The sequence below is a fragment of the Rhinatrema bivittatum genome, unplaced genomic scaffold, assembly GCF_901001135.1.
Source record: "Rhinatrema bivittatum unplaced genomic scaffold, aRhiBiv1.1, whole genome shotgun sequence".
Classification (NCBI taxonomy): Eukaryota; Metazoa; Chordata; class Amphibia; order Gymnophiona; family Rhinatrematidae; genus Rhinatrema; species Rhinatrema bivittatum.
Window position 1 is genome coordinate 98,806 of NW_021820345.1, and position 19,091 is coordinate 117,896.

Here is a 19,091-nt window from a genome sequence, read left to right on the forward strand (position 1 = left end):
GGGTACTGAACCCTATTCTTTGATGACGCATATTTTCACACACCTTACTGTTGGGGGTCATGAACATACCAGGTCACAATATCTATGGGAGAAAGCTGGAATATTCAGGGTGGGACATGTGTTCCAACAGGAGGCCCTGCTGACCAAGGACCAGTTATGTGATAAATATGCCCTAGACAGCATGGACTTCCTTTTGTATGCTAAAGTCTCCCATTTTGTCTGTAAGGGGCTGCGGGAGGGTACACTGCGAACGAGGAACACCCTATTTGAAACGTACTGCAAGAATGCCTCTTCCATTCAAGGAGTTATATCCAAAATATACGCTCTTATTAGTGGTCGCCGATAAGGGGTACAACGACATAGAACACTATGGGAGGCAGACCATCAGGTTCCACAAGAAGACGCAGACTGGGAAAAAATATACTTAGCCGCTGCTAAATGATCTATCTCAGCTGGTCTCCAGGAAAATTGCTATAAGCTGATATATCGGTGGCACAGAACACCTGAGGCCCTCCATAAATTTGTACCATCGATCCCTGATGTTTTTTGGAGGGGATGTGGTGACAAGGGCACTTATTATCACATCAGGTGGGATTGCCCGAGGGTCAAGGACTGTTGGTCGCAGGTTATAGACTGGGTGAGTCGGCTTTTACCTGCTCCCCCTCGGATTCGTCCCTGTCATGCCTTGCTTGGTCTCCCTGACGACGACACTCCCAAACACACACAGCATTTACTTTTACAAGTCTTTATTACAACACGGGCAGAGATCGCATTACATTGGAAGAGGGATCACGCTCCCTCCTTGGCACATGTCCATAAACGCATACATTCATACTACCACCTGGGTCGGTTGACAGCTGTGCATCGGGATCGAATTGGAGCTTTTCACAAAGTTTGGGAACCATATAGTGCTTGGTTACAGACTCAGGGTGAGGTTTGCTCATCACCCACGCCTTAAATCCTTGCTTGCCTGATAGAGCCTTTTTCTGTGCTCTCATTTAGGTAACGCATCAAGTATACACATGTGGGTTATTGATACACCTTCCCTACATCAGGGGTACGTGGTCCCTTCCGATCTCTGTCACAGGTCTGTCCAGCGGTGTCTCCTAACCGAGCACCGCTGTAGTCTGACCTCTCCTGTCCTCTTATGCCCTTGTTTGTCCTCTTTTGATCACTTTTGTTCTCTCCTTCTCTGCTGAAATCCTTGCTGAGGTACCACTGGCTTCCTTACTTCACGATAGTAGCGAATATGACCATGTGGGTGGGTGGGGGGTGGGATAACGGGATGGGTGGGGATATTTCTTTCCTCAATCTTATTAAAACTTTGGTGACTCTTTGTTACAATCAGTACTACATGTATCGCTCTCCTGTACTGTAGAAAACTGGATTTATCAGTGTGCCTATTAACTTTTAATGTTATACCTGTTGTATATGTTCTTCTTGGTTGCCAATAAAAAATTGCTTAAACAAAAAAAAAAAAAAAGATTAATGGGGCAGGAGAGATGGAGGAGACTGCTGGGTGAAAGTGGCCCTGACTAAGTCTGATATTAGTCTCCCCAATTCACTGCTAATGCCCCCTTAGCACTCGCATTGTGTGAAAGGGAATTTCCTGCTGGAGTCCATGGGGAGTTCTATGCACAGGGAGCGTCTCGATGCATCAGACACGTGGCACTCAGTATAATTCAAACAGTATCCTTCTGGCACAGTTTCTTGGTCTTTGATTGCATCATTTGTTAAGTCATCACGTGTCACCTGTGTGCATTTTCAGGCATGGTGAGAGGCGAGCGTTCCTTATGAAGCATCTTCTACATTTATTGCATGAGAATGGTCTCTCTCGGGGCAGGGTCTCCATATGTGTTTGTTTGTGCAGAGCTTTATCAGAATGAACCTCATTTGTATGCCAGGATTTATTGAGGATGATCTCATGTCTCCCCTGCGTGGATTTTCATGTGTCTTCTGTGAGAATGTTTTATTACACTCATTATATGAAAAAGGTCTCATCTGTTTAAACTTTCCTGTGCAAGATTAATGTAAACTTAGCAAGGAAGGTTTTCCTCCACTCAGGACTCCAGTGTGGACTTTCTGGTGTCGTGAGAGCTCAGACTCCCTAATGTACATTTTCCACATTCATTACATGAGAATGATCTCTCTCCTGTATGGATATTCTGGTGGGAGATTAGTATATAGTTATTAATGAAGGTTTTATCATACTCGGTACAAGACAGTGGTCTCTCTCCTGTGTGGATTTTCTGGTGGGAGATTAGTATATAGTTATTAATGAAGGTTTTATCACACTCGGTACAAGACAGTGGTCTCTCTCCAGTGTGGATTTTCTGGTGTGAGATTAGTATATATTTACTAATGAAGGTTTTCTCACACTCAGTAAAAGACAATGGTCTCTCTCCTGTGTGGATTTTCTGGTGTGAGATTAGTATATAGTTACTAATGAAGCTTTACTCACACTCAGTACAAGACAATGGCCTCTCCTGTGCCCTGGAAGAGCAGGAAGTAATAAAATAAAATTTAGGGAAAGGTAGATTAGGTTTAGGGGTGGGGGGGAGAGGAGACGGGTAGAGGGAAGAAGTGTAGGTAGGGGGATAGGGAATTCTCTCCCACTTCACTCCTTAATAAACTGGGAGGGAAGGGGGGAAGGCCTGAAAGCGTCACCGGACATATATTACATAGTTTGCAACTCCAACATTACTCTCTGAATTAACGGTACTGAGGCAAATCCACCATTACTCTCTGCATCAATGGTACTGATGCAATTCCAACATTACTCTCTGCATCAATGGCAAAGGGAGTGGCAGGAAATTGGAATCAAGCAGTTACCAACAAGGGCCCTGAATATGGCAATCGGTGAAACAGATAAGTATGGGAAAATAAGTGTGAGAGCTTGCTAGGAAGAGTGGATGGGCCGTTTGGTATTTTTCTGCAGTCATTTCTCTCCCTTGTGGATTCTCATGTGATGTTTGAGGGTATTCTTCACACTGAATCTTTTATTACATTCAGTACATGAGAATGGTTGCTCCCCTGTGTGGATTCTCATGTGACCTGTGAGGGCACTCTTCTCAATGAATCTTTTATTACATTCAGTACATGAGAATGGTCGCTCACCTGTGTGGATTCTCATGTGACCTGTGAGGGTACTCTTCTCAATGAATCTTTTATTACATTCAGTACATGAGAATGGTTGCTCACCTGTGTGGATTCTCATGTGTCTTGTGAGGGCACCCTTCAAAATGAATCTTTTATTACATTCAGTACATGAGAATGGTCGCTCCCCTGTGTGAACTCTCATGTGTTTTGTGAGGTCACCCTTCAAAGTGAATCTTTTATTACATTCAGTACATGAGAATGGTCGCTCCCCTGTGTGGATTCTCATGTGACTTGTGAGGGCACTCTTCTCAATGAATCTTTTATTGCATTCAGTACATGAGAATGGTTGCTCACCTGTGTGGATTCTCATGTGACTTGTGAGGGTACTCTTCACACTGAATCTTTTATTACATTCAGTACATGAGAATGGTCGCTCACCTGTGTGGATTCTCATGTGACCGGTGAGGGCACTCTTCACATGGAAGCTTTTATTACATTCAGTACATGAGAATGGTTGCTCACCTGTGTGGATTCTCATGTGACTTGTGAGATTACTCTTCACACTGAATCTTTTATTACATTCAGTACATGAGAATGGTTGCTCCCCTGTGTGGATTCTCATGTGACCTGTGAGGCCACTCTTCAAAGTGAATCTTTTATTACATTCAGTACATGAGAATGGTTGCTCCCCTGTGTGAACTCTCATGTGACCTGTGAGGTCACGCTTCAAAATGAATCTTTTATTACATTCAGTACATGAGAATGGTCGCTCACCTGTGTGGATTCTCATGTGACTTTTGAGGGCACCCTTCTCAATGAATCTTTTATTACATTCAGTACATGAGAATGGTCGCTCCCCTGTGTGGATTCTTATGTGTTTTGTGAGGGCACTCTTCACACTGAATCTTTTATTACATTCAGTACATGAGAATGGTTGCTCACCTGTGTGGATTCTCATGTGACGTGGGAGGGCACTCTTCACAGGGAAGCTTTTATTACATTCAGTACATGAGAATGGTCGCTCCCCTGTGTGGATTCTCATGTGACTTGTGAGGGCACTCTTCACAGGGAAGCTTTTATTACATTCAGTACATGAGAATGGTCGCTCCCCTGTGTGAACTCTCATGTGTTTTGTGAGGTCACCCTTCAAAGTGAATCTTTTATTACATTCAGTACATGAGAATGGTCGCTCCCCTGTGTGGATTCTCATGTGACTTGTGAGGGCACTCTTCACAGGGAAGCTTTTATTACATTCAGTACATGAGAATAGTCCCTCACCGGTGTGGCTTCTCATGTGACTTGTGAGGGTGCCCTTCACCGTGAATCTTTTATTACATTCACTACATGAGAATGGTCTTTCACCTGTATGGATGCGGTGGTGCAACATTAGCATACTCTTTTGAGTAAAGGTTTTCCCACACTCCATGCAGGTAAACGGTTTGTTTTGAGTGTGGAGTTGCTGGCGATGGGTGAAGTTTTTGTTTCTTAAAAAATATTTTCCACCTTTACTGCATGAGAATGGTCGTGCTCCGGTGTGGATTGTGCGTTGTAATTTTAGTTTATACTTACTAATTAAACTTTTCCTCCTTTTACTGCAGGGTAAGGGGAGCTCTGGTTTATGTATATTTAGGTGCACTTTTAGATTTTTCTTCTGCCTGAAGGTTTTGCCACATTTGTTACAAAGAAATAGTGTGTGGAGGGGGTGGGATTTCTGGTGCAATAGTAAATGCGATTCCTTACCAAAACTTTTACCACAGAAGTCACACAGAAAGGATTTCTTCCCTTTCCCCTCCCTCTGGTGAAGGTCAGAAGTATTTTGATCACTGTTATTGCTCAGGAAGGGGCTCTCTGTGCTCACATGTCTCTGGTGCTCAGGGATGACTTTGACCTCCATCTCACATGCAGTGACTCCATCCTGTGAGCCTCCTGCAGGGTCTCTCTGCTTCTCTGACTCCTGCTGACTAATCCTTGTGTTTCTTCTCTCAGTCCCCTGTGAAACATTTTCAAAGACAGTTCCTGATGCTCTTGGGATCAGTCCTTCTTCCATAGGATATTCTTCTCGATTCTCCTCCTTTATGTGCTGTGTGACCTCAACACTTGCTGGTGATAGAAGAAGACATTAATCATGCATTAGTGACCATGCAAGTGGATCTGGGTTTCTGATCCTATAATCACTGCTCTGGCAGTGTCGCACAGTGATAGAGCTGCACATTTTTGACCAACCACTGGTGACCATGAAAAACATCTAACAATGGGGTTTGCACCAAAAGCCTTATGAGATGAGCTCCTAAATATGTATAACCTAGAGGAGAGGAGAAAGGGGGAAATATGATAGAGACACTTACATACCTGAAAGGTAATAATGCTCAAGAAGTAAACTTCTTTTGAATGGAAAATAATTTATAGAGCAAAGGTCATGTTATAAAGTTCCAAGGGGGGAGATATTTTTTGTTCATAGAAAATGTGGTGGATGCCTGGAATTACCTCATGGAAGCGTTGGAGATGAAAACTGTAACAGAATATAAAAAATAGGACTTCCGGCGATGACGTAGAGGTGCCGGCAGCACGGGTTTTGAGCTCCGGAGTCCCGCTCCCTGCCTCGGCGAAAAAGCCCCCAAAAATCGCGGCGGAACGCCCCCAAATTCTTTCGCCAGCTTACCTGGGACGACTGCAGCGGGCCTGACCGGAGTGGGAGGCGCGGGGGATGCGGCAGAGAAACCTCCGCAAGGCTGCGGTGCGACGACCTTGCTGTCCCAAGATGGCGGCGGCCCCTTCCCCCCCCTCGGGCGCGAAAGTTTTGGAAGCGGTGTCGGAAGATGCACTGATGTAGATCTCCCAAAGTGTGACTGCGGCTCTGGATGCCCGGTTGATACGTATCCAATCCACGATGGAGGACCTCAAGGCGGCTGTGGAGGGCCAGTCTAAGCGCCTTGATGAGGCGGAACAAATTCTCTCCGATCATGGAGATCGGATGGCGGTGGCCGAGCGCCACGTGGCTGAGCTGCGCACACAACAAAGAGAGCTGCTAGATAAGGTAGAAGGATCTGGAAGATCGTGGGCGTCGCAATAATCTTAAGATTGTGGGGCTTCCGGAGGCGGTAAAGGATACCGCGCTCCTGGACTGGGTTGAGAACTGGCTCCCTGCCCAAATAGGCCTGAACTTGCCTCCAGGGGAGCTGAAATGTGAGCGGGTCCACCGGGTCGGGCCCTTGCGGGACCCCGGCCGGTGATGGCAAAGATCTTGAATTGGGATCACAAGACCAAAATGCTGCAAGCCTTCAAGCAAAAGGATCTTGTGGAATATAACAGTCACAGGATTTTACTATTCAATGACTTTTCAGCATCTACTGCTTCGAAAGGAAACTGATGACGCTGGCTTGCTCGGAGCTCTATAAGAGGGGCATAAAATTTGGACTGCTGTAGCCTGCTAAACTCCGTGTGTATCATAATAACAAAGTCCTCTTTTTTAACACCAAGGAGGAAGCCGATGGATTCATCGCTGGCCTACCTAGGGCAGCAGGGGAATGAGCGGGCTAGGGATCACACAGGATTCAAGCTACATCCTTTTTCAACCGTTGCGGTTGTGTGCTGGCTGGCCCCCACTCCGTGGAGGGGGGGTTGAAGTTAATATGGACTGGCTCTTACAGTTGGAGTGACTATCATCACTGGCTCTATTCCGCCGTGCACCAGTCTTTTTGTTTTTCTCCTTTTTATTTCACTTCATGGCAGGGCTTACAAAACAAAAAATTCTCCTTTTTTTTCTTTGCTGGGGACCTGAGTACCCATGGATGATACTCGGCTCATGGACTTGTTTCAATTGACTTGGTGTTTGAGAGTGTGTTCTGTTGCATTGAACTTGTTTACTTTATACGTTGGATGGGGGCATCGTGGGGCTGGGGGCGGGACGGAGGGGGGTATTCTTGTCCCACTGGAGTTGGCGGGTGAGATACCTCTGTACCTCCTTGAGCGGTTCTGGGTATGCGTGGGGGTGTGTGTGTGGGTGTGCATGTGGGTTCGGGGTGAGACACTGTGTGGGGGGGTGGATAGGAGGGGTGGGGAGGTAGGGGGTTGGGAGAGACGGGTCCAGGGACCAGGGTGTCACAACTTTCTTGTTGGTTTTCATATCTCCTTGTGGTCTAGGCTGGGGGGCCATGGGGGGAGGTGGTGTATGCTACTAGAGCCCACATGTTGGGCTCACATAAACTTTGTGCGGGTCATAGCACGCCATGGCGAAGGTTAGAGTTACCACCATGAACGTAGATGGTATACACTCCCCGGTTAAGCGGAAAAAGTTATTAACTATGTTTAGTCGCATGCATTCACAAGTCGTTTTCCTTCAGGAAACACATTTGAATGATGCGGAACACCTTAAACTCAAACTGTAGTGGGTGGGTCAATGCATATATTCATCTTACACCTCTCGTAAGAGGGGAGTGGCCATCCTTATCCATAAGCACCTGCCCTTTCGCCTCATTAGAACTTGTCATGATAAAGAGGGGCGCTACGTGATTGCAGCTGGGGTTTTAGGTCACCAAAAGATAGCCTTTTGTAATGTTTATGGGCCCAATGTTTTTTCTCAGGAATTTTTTTCGTCCCTGGCGGGCTTGCTTACTGAGTTTTTGGATCATGTGTTGGTGGTTGGAGGTGACCTTAATGTTGTAGCGGATAATCTCCTGGATAGAAAGCCGCCCAAACCGGCCGAAGCCCGTGGCTGCTCATTGGGAGTTCAATTTTTGTGCGACGAACTTCAGCTGTTAGATGTGTGGCGGGTTCTTCACCCTGGTGAACTTGATTTTACATTCTATTCTAACCCACATCAGGTTTACTCCCGCTTGGACTACTTGCTGGTGTCCGATAAGTGGTTTGCCAGGGTGGAGGAGGCGTCCATCAGTGTACGATCAATCTCTGATCATGCCCCAGTGTCTGTCTTGCTGCGGAGTGATATGGGAGAGAGGCCCCTATTCTCATGGCGTATGCGCCCTGACTTGTACCATGATGAGAAGTTTCGGGACCACTTACAAGGGTGTTGGAAGGAGTATGTCACACATAATTCTACACCGGATATTACCGCGGCTACCTTGTGGGAGGCAGGGAAAGCGGTGATGCGTGGGGAAATCATTGCGTACGTGGCCAAGACGAACCGTCAACGGAACGCTGAAATAGTCCGTCTTACTCAGGTCCTTAAAACGGCACAACAGCGTCACGTGGTTGATATGACCCCGGACGCTAAGGGTCAAGTTGACCAGGCGCGAGCCACGCTCAATTCTTTGCTCCATCAAAGGGCGTCTAAATCACTCAAATACTATCAATACCAACTTTATAAATATGGCAATCGGGCCGGTCGGTTGTTGGCCCACTTGGCTCGACCTAGGGGCCAGAGGAAGGCCATTGTCAGTATTAAAGACAGCCGGGGCGGGGGGGGGGGGGCGCTGACGTCACATACCAAGATGGACGCATAATTTGGGAGCTCCCACTATCTCCCGCTAAAAGCAGCGGAATCCGCACCCATCCGAGGCAGCACGCGCTTTAATTGTACTGCTTTGGCGGCGTTAACAACCAGCATGACGGCCAAAAAGAAAAATATTGACCTCCAGCGCTTCTCCTTTTCGAAAGAAGGAGCCCGGGCCTTCTCAGATATGCCTGACCGCGAGGTAGGGGATCAAGATGGCGCTGATCCGAGCTCTCCCGACTCGGACTTAGCCGGCAGTTCCGGCGAGCCGCTGCCTGCTCTTGACTCGACTCACCCCACTCGTGCGGAATTCCGCGAATGGTTCTCCCTCCTCCGTGCCGATATTAAAACTTATCGTAAGGAACTGTATGAACGGATGGAGGAGATGAGAGAAGATCTTACGGGCCTTGGGCGCAGGGTGGATGAAATGGACACTCGCATGGAGGGCCAGGCCGAGATAACCGCTGCCAACAAACAATCTTGTGCTGCCTTGAGCTCCGAAACCCAGGCCCTCACTACCAAGATAGCGGACTTAGAAAACCGCATGCGGCGCAATAATCTTCGATTCCGAGGATTTCCTGAGGCCGAGGGGCCCGAGAACTGCACGGAATTAATAATTAAATTCTGCTCTCATGTATTAAGGGAGTCAAACCGCTCGGACGACTACGTTCCTTCAGACATACGACTTGATCGGGCGCACAGAGCCCTGAGAGCTCCGCAACCAAATCGCAGCCGAGACATCATTGTCTCTTTTGCAGATTTCAATATCAAGGAACAAGTAGCGCAGGCGGCCCGGGCGCGTAACGCACGGGCTTGGGAGACCCACGACATCCTTATTTTCCCGGACCTCTCCGCCGCCACTCTGCAAAGCCGGCAGTCTTTTCGTGAAATCACCACCTTCCTACGCAGCAAAAACATAAAATACCGATGGCTGCACCCCTTCGGCTTGTCATACAATATGGAAGGCTCAACTCATAAATATATTTATCCGTCTGAAGCCGTACCCCACCTTTCCTCCTGTGGGTTCGCCGCTTCTTCAACCATGCCCAAGCCATCTGGAGATCGCTCTTCTCGGCTGTCAGTCCCAGCATGGCAGAGAGTGGGAAAACGCAATAGTAGGCTCCGTCGCCACTCTGGGAGTTCCCTCTCCCAGCCGTGATCCAACCTGAAGCTCCTGCCTCTTTCTAAAGAGTCGTTTTGCTGAGCATGCTGTAGGATCATCTAAAGCTATCAGTTCCTCAGTGCTCTCCTTTTGCGCTTTTTCATAGCTGTATTTTTTCTACCAACAGCGTAATACTGGGTCCACACATCAATCTTTTCATGTTTGTATGGGTGTGTTGATTCTGCTAATTTCTGGTTTTACCTTATGAGTCCCGCTATAATAGCGGAAGCGGGAGAGGGTGTTACTCCTCTCCACCATTTTTTTTTTTGTTTTTATTTTTCATTTTTAGAATCTGGTTGTGTCGTTATCCCCCCCCACACAGGGGGTGTTTAGCGCCTGCATGGAGGTTAAGGCAGGTGATTGCTCTGTTTTGAGGACCCTTTTTAGTCCTCAGGGGTCTCATGCTACTCAAAATGTCTTTATTGTGCAGTCTCATGTCAGGTATTGCTTGCTGTTTGTGTTCACTATATATGTTTTATTGCTACGCTTGCTACACAGCCTCAGCTGCCCGTGCTCATTTATTGTGTTGTTCTATGTATTGGCGGGGGTTACCATTGATGGTATTCCATTTCAGCCTTCTTATTTTGAGCGCCTACAGTCTGCGCTATGTTCCTCTTATCTCTGATTATGGCGAATCTAAACCTTCTCTCCGTAAATACAAAAGGTTTGAACTCGCCTCAAAAACGAGCCCTGCTCTTCAGAGAATTAGCTTCTTCTAAACCTGATGTTGTCTTTATACAGGAGACTCACCTCAAGACCCGATATGAATCCCTTATGAAGTCCCACCAATTTAACCATCAATACTATTCCCCGGCATCTAAAAATGCTAAATATACTGGCGTTGGCATATTATTTGCTTCTCATATTGTATTCGAATGTAAATTCTGTCTTAAGGATCCTGGGGGTCGCTACCTATTGTTACGTATTACTATTCATGATTGTGATTTTACATTGGTTAACATCTATGCACCACCACGGGAGCAGGCTACTTTTTTCCAAACCATATGCCCCTTACTCATTCAACATACAGTGGGTCACTTGGTGTTAGCAGGCGACTTTAATGTTACTATATCCCCATCCCTAGACAACTCTAAAGGCCACTCTCACACGTCTCCGATTCATATCAGAGCTCTTAAAGATTTGATGGAGGCTCATGAACTGATTGACCCTTGGAGGGTGACGTACCCTCATTCTCGTTCTTACTCCTTCTATTCTCCAGCCCATGACTCATACTCCCGTATTGACCATATCCTCCTGGATAAATCCTTATATCATGCGGTTACACACACTGACCTGGGCATTATTTCCTGGTTGGACCATGCTCCCATACGTCTAACTTTCAGACTACAGGGAGACGATCACGGCACCCGTTTTTGGAGATTAAACGACTCCATCCTACAAGACCCTCTATATATACAGTCCTCCACACAGACTATTCTGGATTATTTCCAGGACAATACACACGCGGTGCAATCCCCAGTTCTCCTCTGGGAAAGCTTTAAAGCCTTCATCAGAGGTCACTTTATTTCCCGAACCTCTTATCTCAGGAAGCAGAGAGAAGTGGCCTGCTCCACCCTTCGGGACCGAATCGCTGTACTGACTGCCCGCCATGTCAGTGAGGGTTCTCCTAGGATTTTTGCTCAGCTCACTAAAGCCCGGGAGGATCTGCATAGGCTAGAGGTCGACCGTATAGCACACGCCATGAATATTACTCGCCAACGTTACTTTGAGGGGGGCAACAAAGCTGGGAAATTGTTAGCACACCAGCTAAAGAAAGTCTCTTGTCAAAATCACATTCTTAAGATTAAGGATGCTCAGGGCCATTTGCAAACTACCAATAAAAATATCACGGCCCAATTTCTTAATTTTTATAAAAAATTATATGCAGCTGAAACTCAAATCCGGAGTGCAGATATCGAACAATACTTGCAATCTATTGATCTCCCCTCCCTGACCCCGGCTATGCGGGACTTTCTTAATGCTCCAATTACGAGTCCTGAAATCCTCCAGGCTATCAAACATCTCACGGTGGGAAAGGCTCCGGGCCCCGACGGCCTCACGGCTAAATTTTACAAACTTTATGGTCCGGCGGTGGTCACACACCTTCAGAACCATTTTAACCACCTTCGTGAAGGGGGAGCCCTACTACCTGAATCCAACAAGGCTGGTATTTCCATTATTGCGAAACCGGGCCGAGATCCCACCTTATGTGCCTCATACAGACCCATCTCCCTGATCAATTTAGATCTCAAGCTATTAGCCAAAATTCTCGCCGACCGCATGAATGGTTTTATTGGCCAGATCATTCATCCGGACCAAGCCGGCTTTATACCTGGACGGATGGCCTGCGACAATGTACGCAAGATTATAGATATTCTTTGGGGCGTCTCCAAACAGGACCAGGCTCATGTTCTTTTAGCTATTGATGCCGAAAAGGCGTTCGACATGGTCCATTGGCCTTTCCTGTTTGGGACCCTCACTCGCATGGGCTTTGGTCCTTTTTTCTTTAATTGGATTCAGGCTCTCTATTCCTCCCCCTCGGCCTGTCTAAAAATCAATGGTACTTATTCAGATCCCTTCTTAGTTCAGAGAGGTACCAGACAGGGGTGTCCCCTTTCACCCTTGCTGTTTGCCATATTTCTCGAACCCATGGCCATACGTATTAGACATAACCCCCGGGTCCAAGGGTACTCCTTAAATTCTCATCAATATAAATTGTCACTATTTGCTGACGACATCATGTTTACCGTCAGTGATCCTCTGCAATCCTTAAAGGAAATTGAAGACGAACTGGCCTGTTTCAGCATTGTCTCTGGTTTCAAGATAAACTGGGATAAGTCTGAAATTCTCAACATTTCTTGCTCTCCGGATTTGGCTCAGACTCTCCAAACTCTCCATCCATTTAAATGGGCTACTGCTAAATTGAAATATTTAGGTGTGAATATTGGTCGAGACCTCTCTAATTTATTTCAGCTTAATTATTCTCCCCTTATCCAAAAGCTTGATCAGGATTTTATCCGCTGGAACTCTCAACCCTTGACATGGCTGGGGCGGATTGCCACCCTCAAAATGAATGTTCTACCTCGTTTCCTGTATCTCTTCCAAACATTACCTATACCGATCCGCCCGGACATTCTGAAAACCTGGCAACGGAAGCTGCTACGGTTTTTGTGGAGGAGCAGACCCCCTCGCGTGGCACGAATGGTTCTGTACCAGTCCAAAGCGCAGGGTGGTTTAGCTCTCCCCAATCTACTCTGGTACTACGGGGCTGCCCAACTACGACCTCTTATCGACTGGCATCGCCCACTCGACGGCAAGCCCTGGGTTCAACTTGAGCAAGCTTGGCTATCTCCTATGCCGTTGTCGGCGCTGATTTGGCAACCCAATAACACCTGGAGGTCGCCACTGACTCTTACCCTCTGCGCCCGCCACACTCTCAACGTATGGCGCCAGTGGAAATGCCAGTTGGTGGGCTCGGATCTCTACTTTTTACAGAGCTCCCTCTTCCATAATACGCTCTTTCCACCGGGCCTTCCCCGTCACGCATATTCAACTTGGAAGACGAGAGGCATCTCCACAATTTCCCACGTACTCCACCAAGGAGCAATCTGTTCCTTTACTCAACTGCAGGACACTTTTCACTTCTCCAGTGCTGAATTCTTACCCTATATGCAAGTGCGCCACTTTCTACTTCATTTACAATCCCAGGGGATCTTGTCGACACGGCGCTCCCTTTTTGAAGGATACTGCTCCTCTACCCAGCTAATCAGGGGTCTGGTTTCTAAACTCTACAAGCTACTGGCGTCCCGCCCTACGGCCAAACCAGCGCACCTGCGAGCATGGGAAGCGGATCTGGGCAGATCCTTATCTGATGAGGAATGGGACATTGTCTTCCTTCGCATGTCACGAGGCCTAGTCTCTGCTCGGATATCAGAAGCTAACTACAAGTTATTATATAGGTGGCATTATACCCCGCTGCGTCTCCACCGCTTCTCATCTAGTCACGACCCCAACTGCTGGCGTAATTGCCGCCATCTAGGCACTTTCTATCACATGTGGTGGGACTGTGCTCTGATACAGAAAGTGTGGTCCTATGTTTCGCACATGGTTTCTGAGATCCTGGGCCGGACGATCGCTCTCCAACCCGCTCAGGCCCTTCTTCATCTTCCAGACGGGGATCTTCCACCTCCGGCGCAGACATTTATCCAGCTGGTATGCACGTCAACTGCTATGGAAATTGCATTCTCCTGGAAGAGGGCTCATCCGCCTACGCCCACTGAGATACTGTCACGTTTGGACAAGACGTGTACTCTATATCGCTTGACTGCATTTAAATGCCACCGTCTCGCTAAATTCTATCACATATGGAATCCCTATATTTCGTGGAGGGCGATCCCGCTGCCACCACTTTCCTATCCTTCCTGACTGCACGGATGCACGCAGTAATGCCGGGCATCTGCCGACAGCCTCTTCATATTCAATGCAAGCCTGATTTCTTGGACTTCTATATTGGACTTCTATATTTTCTCACACAAGTTTGAGTAGCATGATGGGGGGGAGGGGGGGAGGGGGGGAGGGTGCCCATTGTATCATTGTAAACATGCCATGTACTCCTTGTTCTTGTACTTCCTGTTTCCACATTGTTTTGTAGTTTCGTCATGGCAATAAAAATTATAAATTAAAAAAAAAAAAGACAGCCGGGGCGTACGTCGAACGTCCTCTGGGGATATTGAGGCTAGGTTTCTCGAATACTACCGACAATTGTATGCGGAGCGTTGCAGCGATCCGCTGGTTCGGGAGGCTCTGTTCCAACCGATCGAATGGCTGAGGGTGACTCTCGATCAGTTGAATGCTCTCAATACTCCCATTACGGACCAGGAGGTGCATCGGGTTATCCACTCTCTTCAGTTGGGCAAGGCAGCGGGATCGGATGGGTTCGGCTCCGAGTTTTATAAAATCTTAAAATTCCAATTGCTTTCACCACTAGTGGCTTTCTATAATGCACTGTTGGAGGAGGGGGCCCTCTCCCCTGCGCTCAATCACTCGGTTATAGTTGTTCTTCCAAAACCAGGTAAGGACCCGGAGGAGGTAGGGTCCTATAGACCCATCTCCTTGATAAATGTAGATATTAAGCTCTTCGCAGCTATTCTGGCTGCTAGACTTAATGTGATTCTTCCTAAACTCGTTCAGGACGATCAAACTGGTTTTGTCCGGGGTCGACACGGGGTTCGGAATGTGCGCCGCCTGATGGCCTCTCAGTTATTCTGCTGGGGCTGACGCGGTTGTTCTGAGTCTTGACGCGGAGAAGGCCTTCGACTCATTGTCATGGGACTTTCTCTTTTGGGTGCTGCGCCAGTATGGCTTTGAGGGGGCTTTTGTACAGTGGGCGGAGGTTCTTTATAGCAACCCCAGTGCTACTATTTTATTGAATGGGGCAGTGTCCTCCCCGTTTGATTTGCATTGTGGAGTCCGGCAGGGGTGCCCCCTTGCTTTTTGTTTTAGCTCTGGAACCATTGGCCATTCGGTTGAGGGAGGAGCCTCAGATTTGGGGACTGCGTGTGGGCCAACAGTCCCTTCATACCGCTCTCTTTGCTGATGATATTTTGCTTTTCGTTGGCAAGCCACAAACCAGTGTTCCCGTCATTATTAATCTATTTGACCAATTTCGGCGGGGGCGGGTCTGCATTTTAATTTTGGGAAGTCGGAGGCATTGGCCTTGAATCCCCAGCTGCAATCTTCCTGGGTGGGCTCTTTTCCATTCCGATGGGCGCCAGATAGGCTGAAATATTTAGGTATTTGGATTCCAAGGGATTTAAGGCATTTGTATGAGTTGAATGTTACTAGCCTCTTGGAGCGGATACGCTCACAGCTGGAGGCTTGGGCCCTGCTTCCCTTGTCCCTATTTGGTCGCTGCGCTCTCATCAAAATGATCATTGCCCCTAAGATATTATATGTCCTGTCTATGGTTCCCTGTTGGTTGCGGGATAAGGACTTAAAAGGGTTGTATGCGGCCATTCAGCACTTTCTTTGGAGGGGACGGAAAGCCCGTCTTAGTTATTTGACTATGACTTACTCACGAGATCAAGGGGGATGTGGCCTGCCTGATTTTCGTTTGTACAACGCTGCATGCCAGCTGCGCTTCATAGGGGAATGGGCTTACGGGGGGGACTATAAATTCTGTGCACAGGGGCTTATATCTGGTATGGCTGCCCCTTGGTCGCCCCTGAGTCTCATCCAGTCCAGTGCCACGGAGCGTCGCAGGCTTGCATACCCTAGAGTTTTGCTATCTCCTTGCATTGCGGCCTGGCGGTGGTTACGGGGGCAGCGGGGTTTGGTTGGGGTGGCTTCCCTACTATTGCCCCTGACTGGCAATGTGGGATTTCTGCCGGGACGGGACTGTGGGGCTTTGTTTCATAAGTGGGCGTCTAATGGAGCGATGTTTGCCTTTCATTTCTATGACACTGACACTCATACACTGTTGGACTTTGCTACTTTGGCTCGCACATATCGCCTACCGACTCATCAGTTTTTTGCGTATCTGCAAACCAGGCACTATTTGACCTCCTTTCACTGGACATCGGACAGGGTGAGCTTGGAATGCTCCTATGCTAACAAGATATTTGACACGGCTAACCTTGCCAATACCATAACGGGTTGGGCTACGCTTGGCAGATCGCTGCGTCTCAACCCGCGATTGGATGTGCTGGCGGTAAAATGGACTGCTACATTTGGAGAACCCATTACCGTGCAATATTTGGTGAACTGTTTTGCAGCGGTACACCGACAGCTACCGGACATTGGACTGCGCGAAGTACAGTTTCGCATACTTGAGCGGATAAACTGTGACGATGTGCGACGCTTCAAGATGGGGAGTACTGATTCTCCTCTTTGTATTAAATGTGGCCAAGAGGAGGGCACTTTGGTGCATAGACTGTATTCTTGCCCTACTCTCCACTCTTTTTGGGCCACGGTGGTGGGCGTGATTTCTACGTGCACTGGAGCGCCGCCGCCTATCACGGGGAAGTTTCTTCTCTCTAGCCCACAAGCCTGCACTGCCGAGGTCAGCCGATGAAAAGACCGCTTTGGACGCATTGCGGCCATGCTGGCATGCCGCACCATACTGTCCGGATGGGCGGAACCCGTGACGGCCCCCACTTCAGTCGAGTGGTTCCAGCGTATGGCCTTGGTTTTGCAGATGGAACGTTTGGATTTTTTGAAAGGCCATCGAAAGATTGACAAACTGTATGGTGCTTGTTGGACTCAATGTGTCTTATTGTTGCCGGCCTCAGTCCAGGCCGGTCTGCGGGAGAGTGGGTATACTAATGATTGGATTGACAATATGGTCTCTGGGGGGAAGGGGCTGAGCAAGGGGGGGGGGGCCCGGTGTGACTGAAGTATGAGTGGGATGGTTGTGGTGTATGAGGGTGGGAAGGAGGGGGGAGGGGTGGTAAATTCAGAAATAAGATAAGGGCAGAGAGCATCTACTGGCCTAGGCGGCTACTGTTATCTGGGAATATCATATGCCTTCTTGTTGTAGTTCCCCCATTGTGTGGGATTGCTTTTTGTCACGTTATGTTTTTTACTTGGCAGGTTGGTTGTGTTTCTGCCAATAAAAAAATTATTCTGAAAAAAAAAAAGAATATAAAAAATAACAGCGGGATAAACACAGAAGCGAGAGATGGAGAGAATGAGAGATAAGAGGTCAGGAATATAAGCAGCTTGCTGAAAACAGAGCGAATACTCCATAAATAAAACCTGAGAGGGAGAGAAGAGGGAGGAGAGTGGGGGTAGGATAAGCTTGGAGGGAAAGGAAGAGAGTTACCATGGAGGGACAGGACTGAGTTATCCAGAGAAGGGCCGGTGTGATGACAGTAAAGACAGGAAGATTCTCTTAGCGTGAAAGGTGATGGCTTAATGAGAGGAAGAAAACTTTGTAAAGCAATGGACAAGGCAGAAGACAGAATGGCCGAGGATATGAAGAATATGGGAGGCTGACAGGCAACTGATGTTCTCAATGGACAGAAGTGGGGAATGAGATTGGGTAGGGTTAGTGTTAGGAAGAGGAAGGAGAATGGATCCGTAGGTAGGAGAGAAGGGAAAAATGGCCCTGAGACAGCTAGAAGTATGCAGACAAGCTGAAACCTCCCTATTGTATCAGTGCATGGGGTAATGACATTCATGAAGCAAGCTCAGGCCTCTTGTTACTGCTGTTCATGTTCAGCTAATTGTAAAACAAGAATGTAAGCGACTGTACGTGCACGTGGGAGCCAGTGAGCAAAGATACGCTAGAGTTTTAAATCTCGTGCACAAGTACGTGGGTATGATGTAAAATAGGCCTAGCATATGTACTCGAGCAGATGTAAAGCACATTTCTTCCTTAAGAATTTGTCGGCTTTAACGCTTACAGGGAACAGGATTTTAAAACATGCTCAGGTTAAAGCCAGTCCCAGTTTTACCCATTAGCCTACCAGCTTGCCCAGTCTCTCTCGGGGTCATCCAGATGCTTCCAGTTCTTCATCCTGCACTCCCCCCAGTTGAGCAAGACCCCTCACCCTATTGTGTTAGTCCTAAAAAAGTGATTTCTGCAGACTTACACCTCATCAGGAGAAACAGGAAATAGACGCAGCTAACAGCGTGCCACGAGCAGTGGCTGCCGGATTTACACACTGCACTGCTGGCCCCGCCCCTTTTTTAGCACGAGCAAGTAATTAGCAGCTTTTGAAATTCATGTCGCTCACATGCGGCCACGTATTCATCTTTTAGTGCCAGTAACGCTTTTAAAATTTGGCCCATTCAGTTCTGTAACCGGGCAGGTGGGATCAGTAGTCCTGGGCCTGCTGCTGAGGGCTCAGTTAAGTCTCTTGAGAAACTTTGTGGATGCTCCCCAGCAGGTGCCTCACGTAACACATCTGAGATAAATTCCTAGACTGATTCACAAGGGGCCGTACACGTGAAAAGAGACAAACAACCAATCTCAGGTGCCAGCTCAGACACAGAGCAATGCTGGAGCTGGAGTCAGGAGGAAAGTCACAAACGACCTTCAGTAAATCAGTCCTAGAGTCCGCTAAACATGCAGATAATGCAATTTTTACCTAGGGAGATGAGGGTCTCATAATTCTCCTTCATCACCTCCCTGTAAAGCTCCTTCTGCCCTTCATCTAAATACCCCCACTCCTCCTGGGAGAAAGAGACAGCAATGTCCTCAAACGTCACCGGCACCTAAAACACAAACCAGAAACACTCAGAGACACGTGGAGGGGCTCAGGGTGCATTAGATCTCAGCCTGATTTATTCTCCTAACATTTTATCATGGAAAAGAGGATACCAGGACCCCTCTTCCCCAGGAAATGCCAGATTTGTTGTCCCTAGAATCAGTTCCCT

The 19,091-nt window shown here is 47.8% G+C and overlaps 1 protein-coding gene across 1 annotated transcript; it reads right to left on the bottom strand.

Moving 5' to 3' along the window:
* Positions 1-1,268: 1,268 nt before the first annotated feature.
* Positions 1,269-18,858, bottom strand: LOC115081543 (oocyte zinc finger protein XlCOF6-like). The gene is made up of 2 exons (XM_029585978.1): positions 18,803-18,858; positions 1,269-5,199 (listed from the first exon to the last, which is right to left on the bottom strand). Exons 1-2 carry the CDS (start codon positions 18,834-18,836, stop codon positions 2,939-2,941), a joined length of 2,295 nt encoding a protein of 764 aa, XP_029441838.1. The 5' UTR covers positions 18,837-18,858; the 3' UTR covers positions 1,269-2,938.
* Between the last annotated feature and the right edge of the window lie 233 nt (positions 18,859-19,091).

Coding starts and splice junctions, on each gene's coding strand:
- LOC115081543 (XM_029585978.1), bottom strand. CDS start 18,836: ATGAAGGAGAATTATGAGACCCTCATCTCCCTAG. Junction 5,200..18,802: donor TGAGACCCTCATCTCCCTAG/GTAAAAATTGCA, acceptor TTCTATCACCAG/CAAGTGTTGAGGTCACACAG.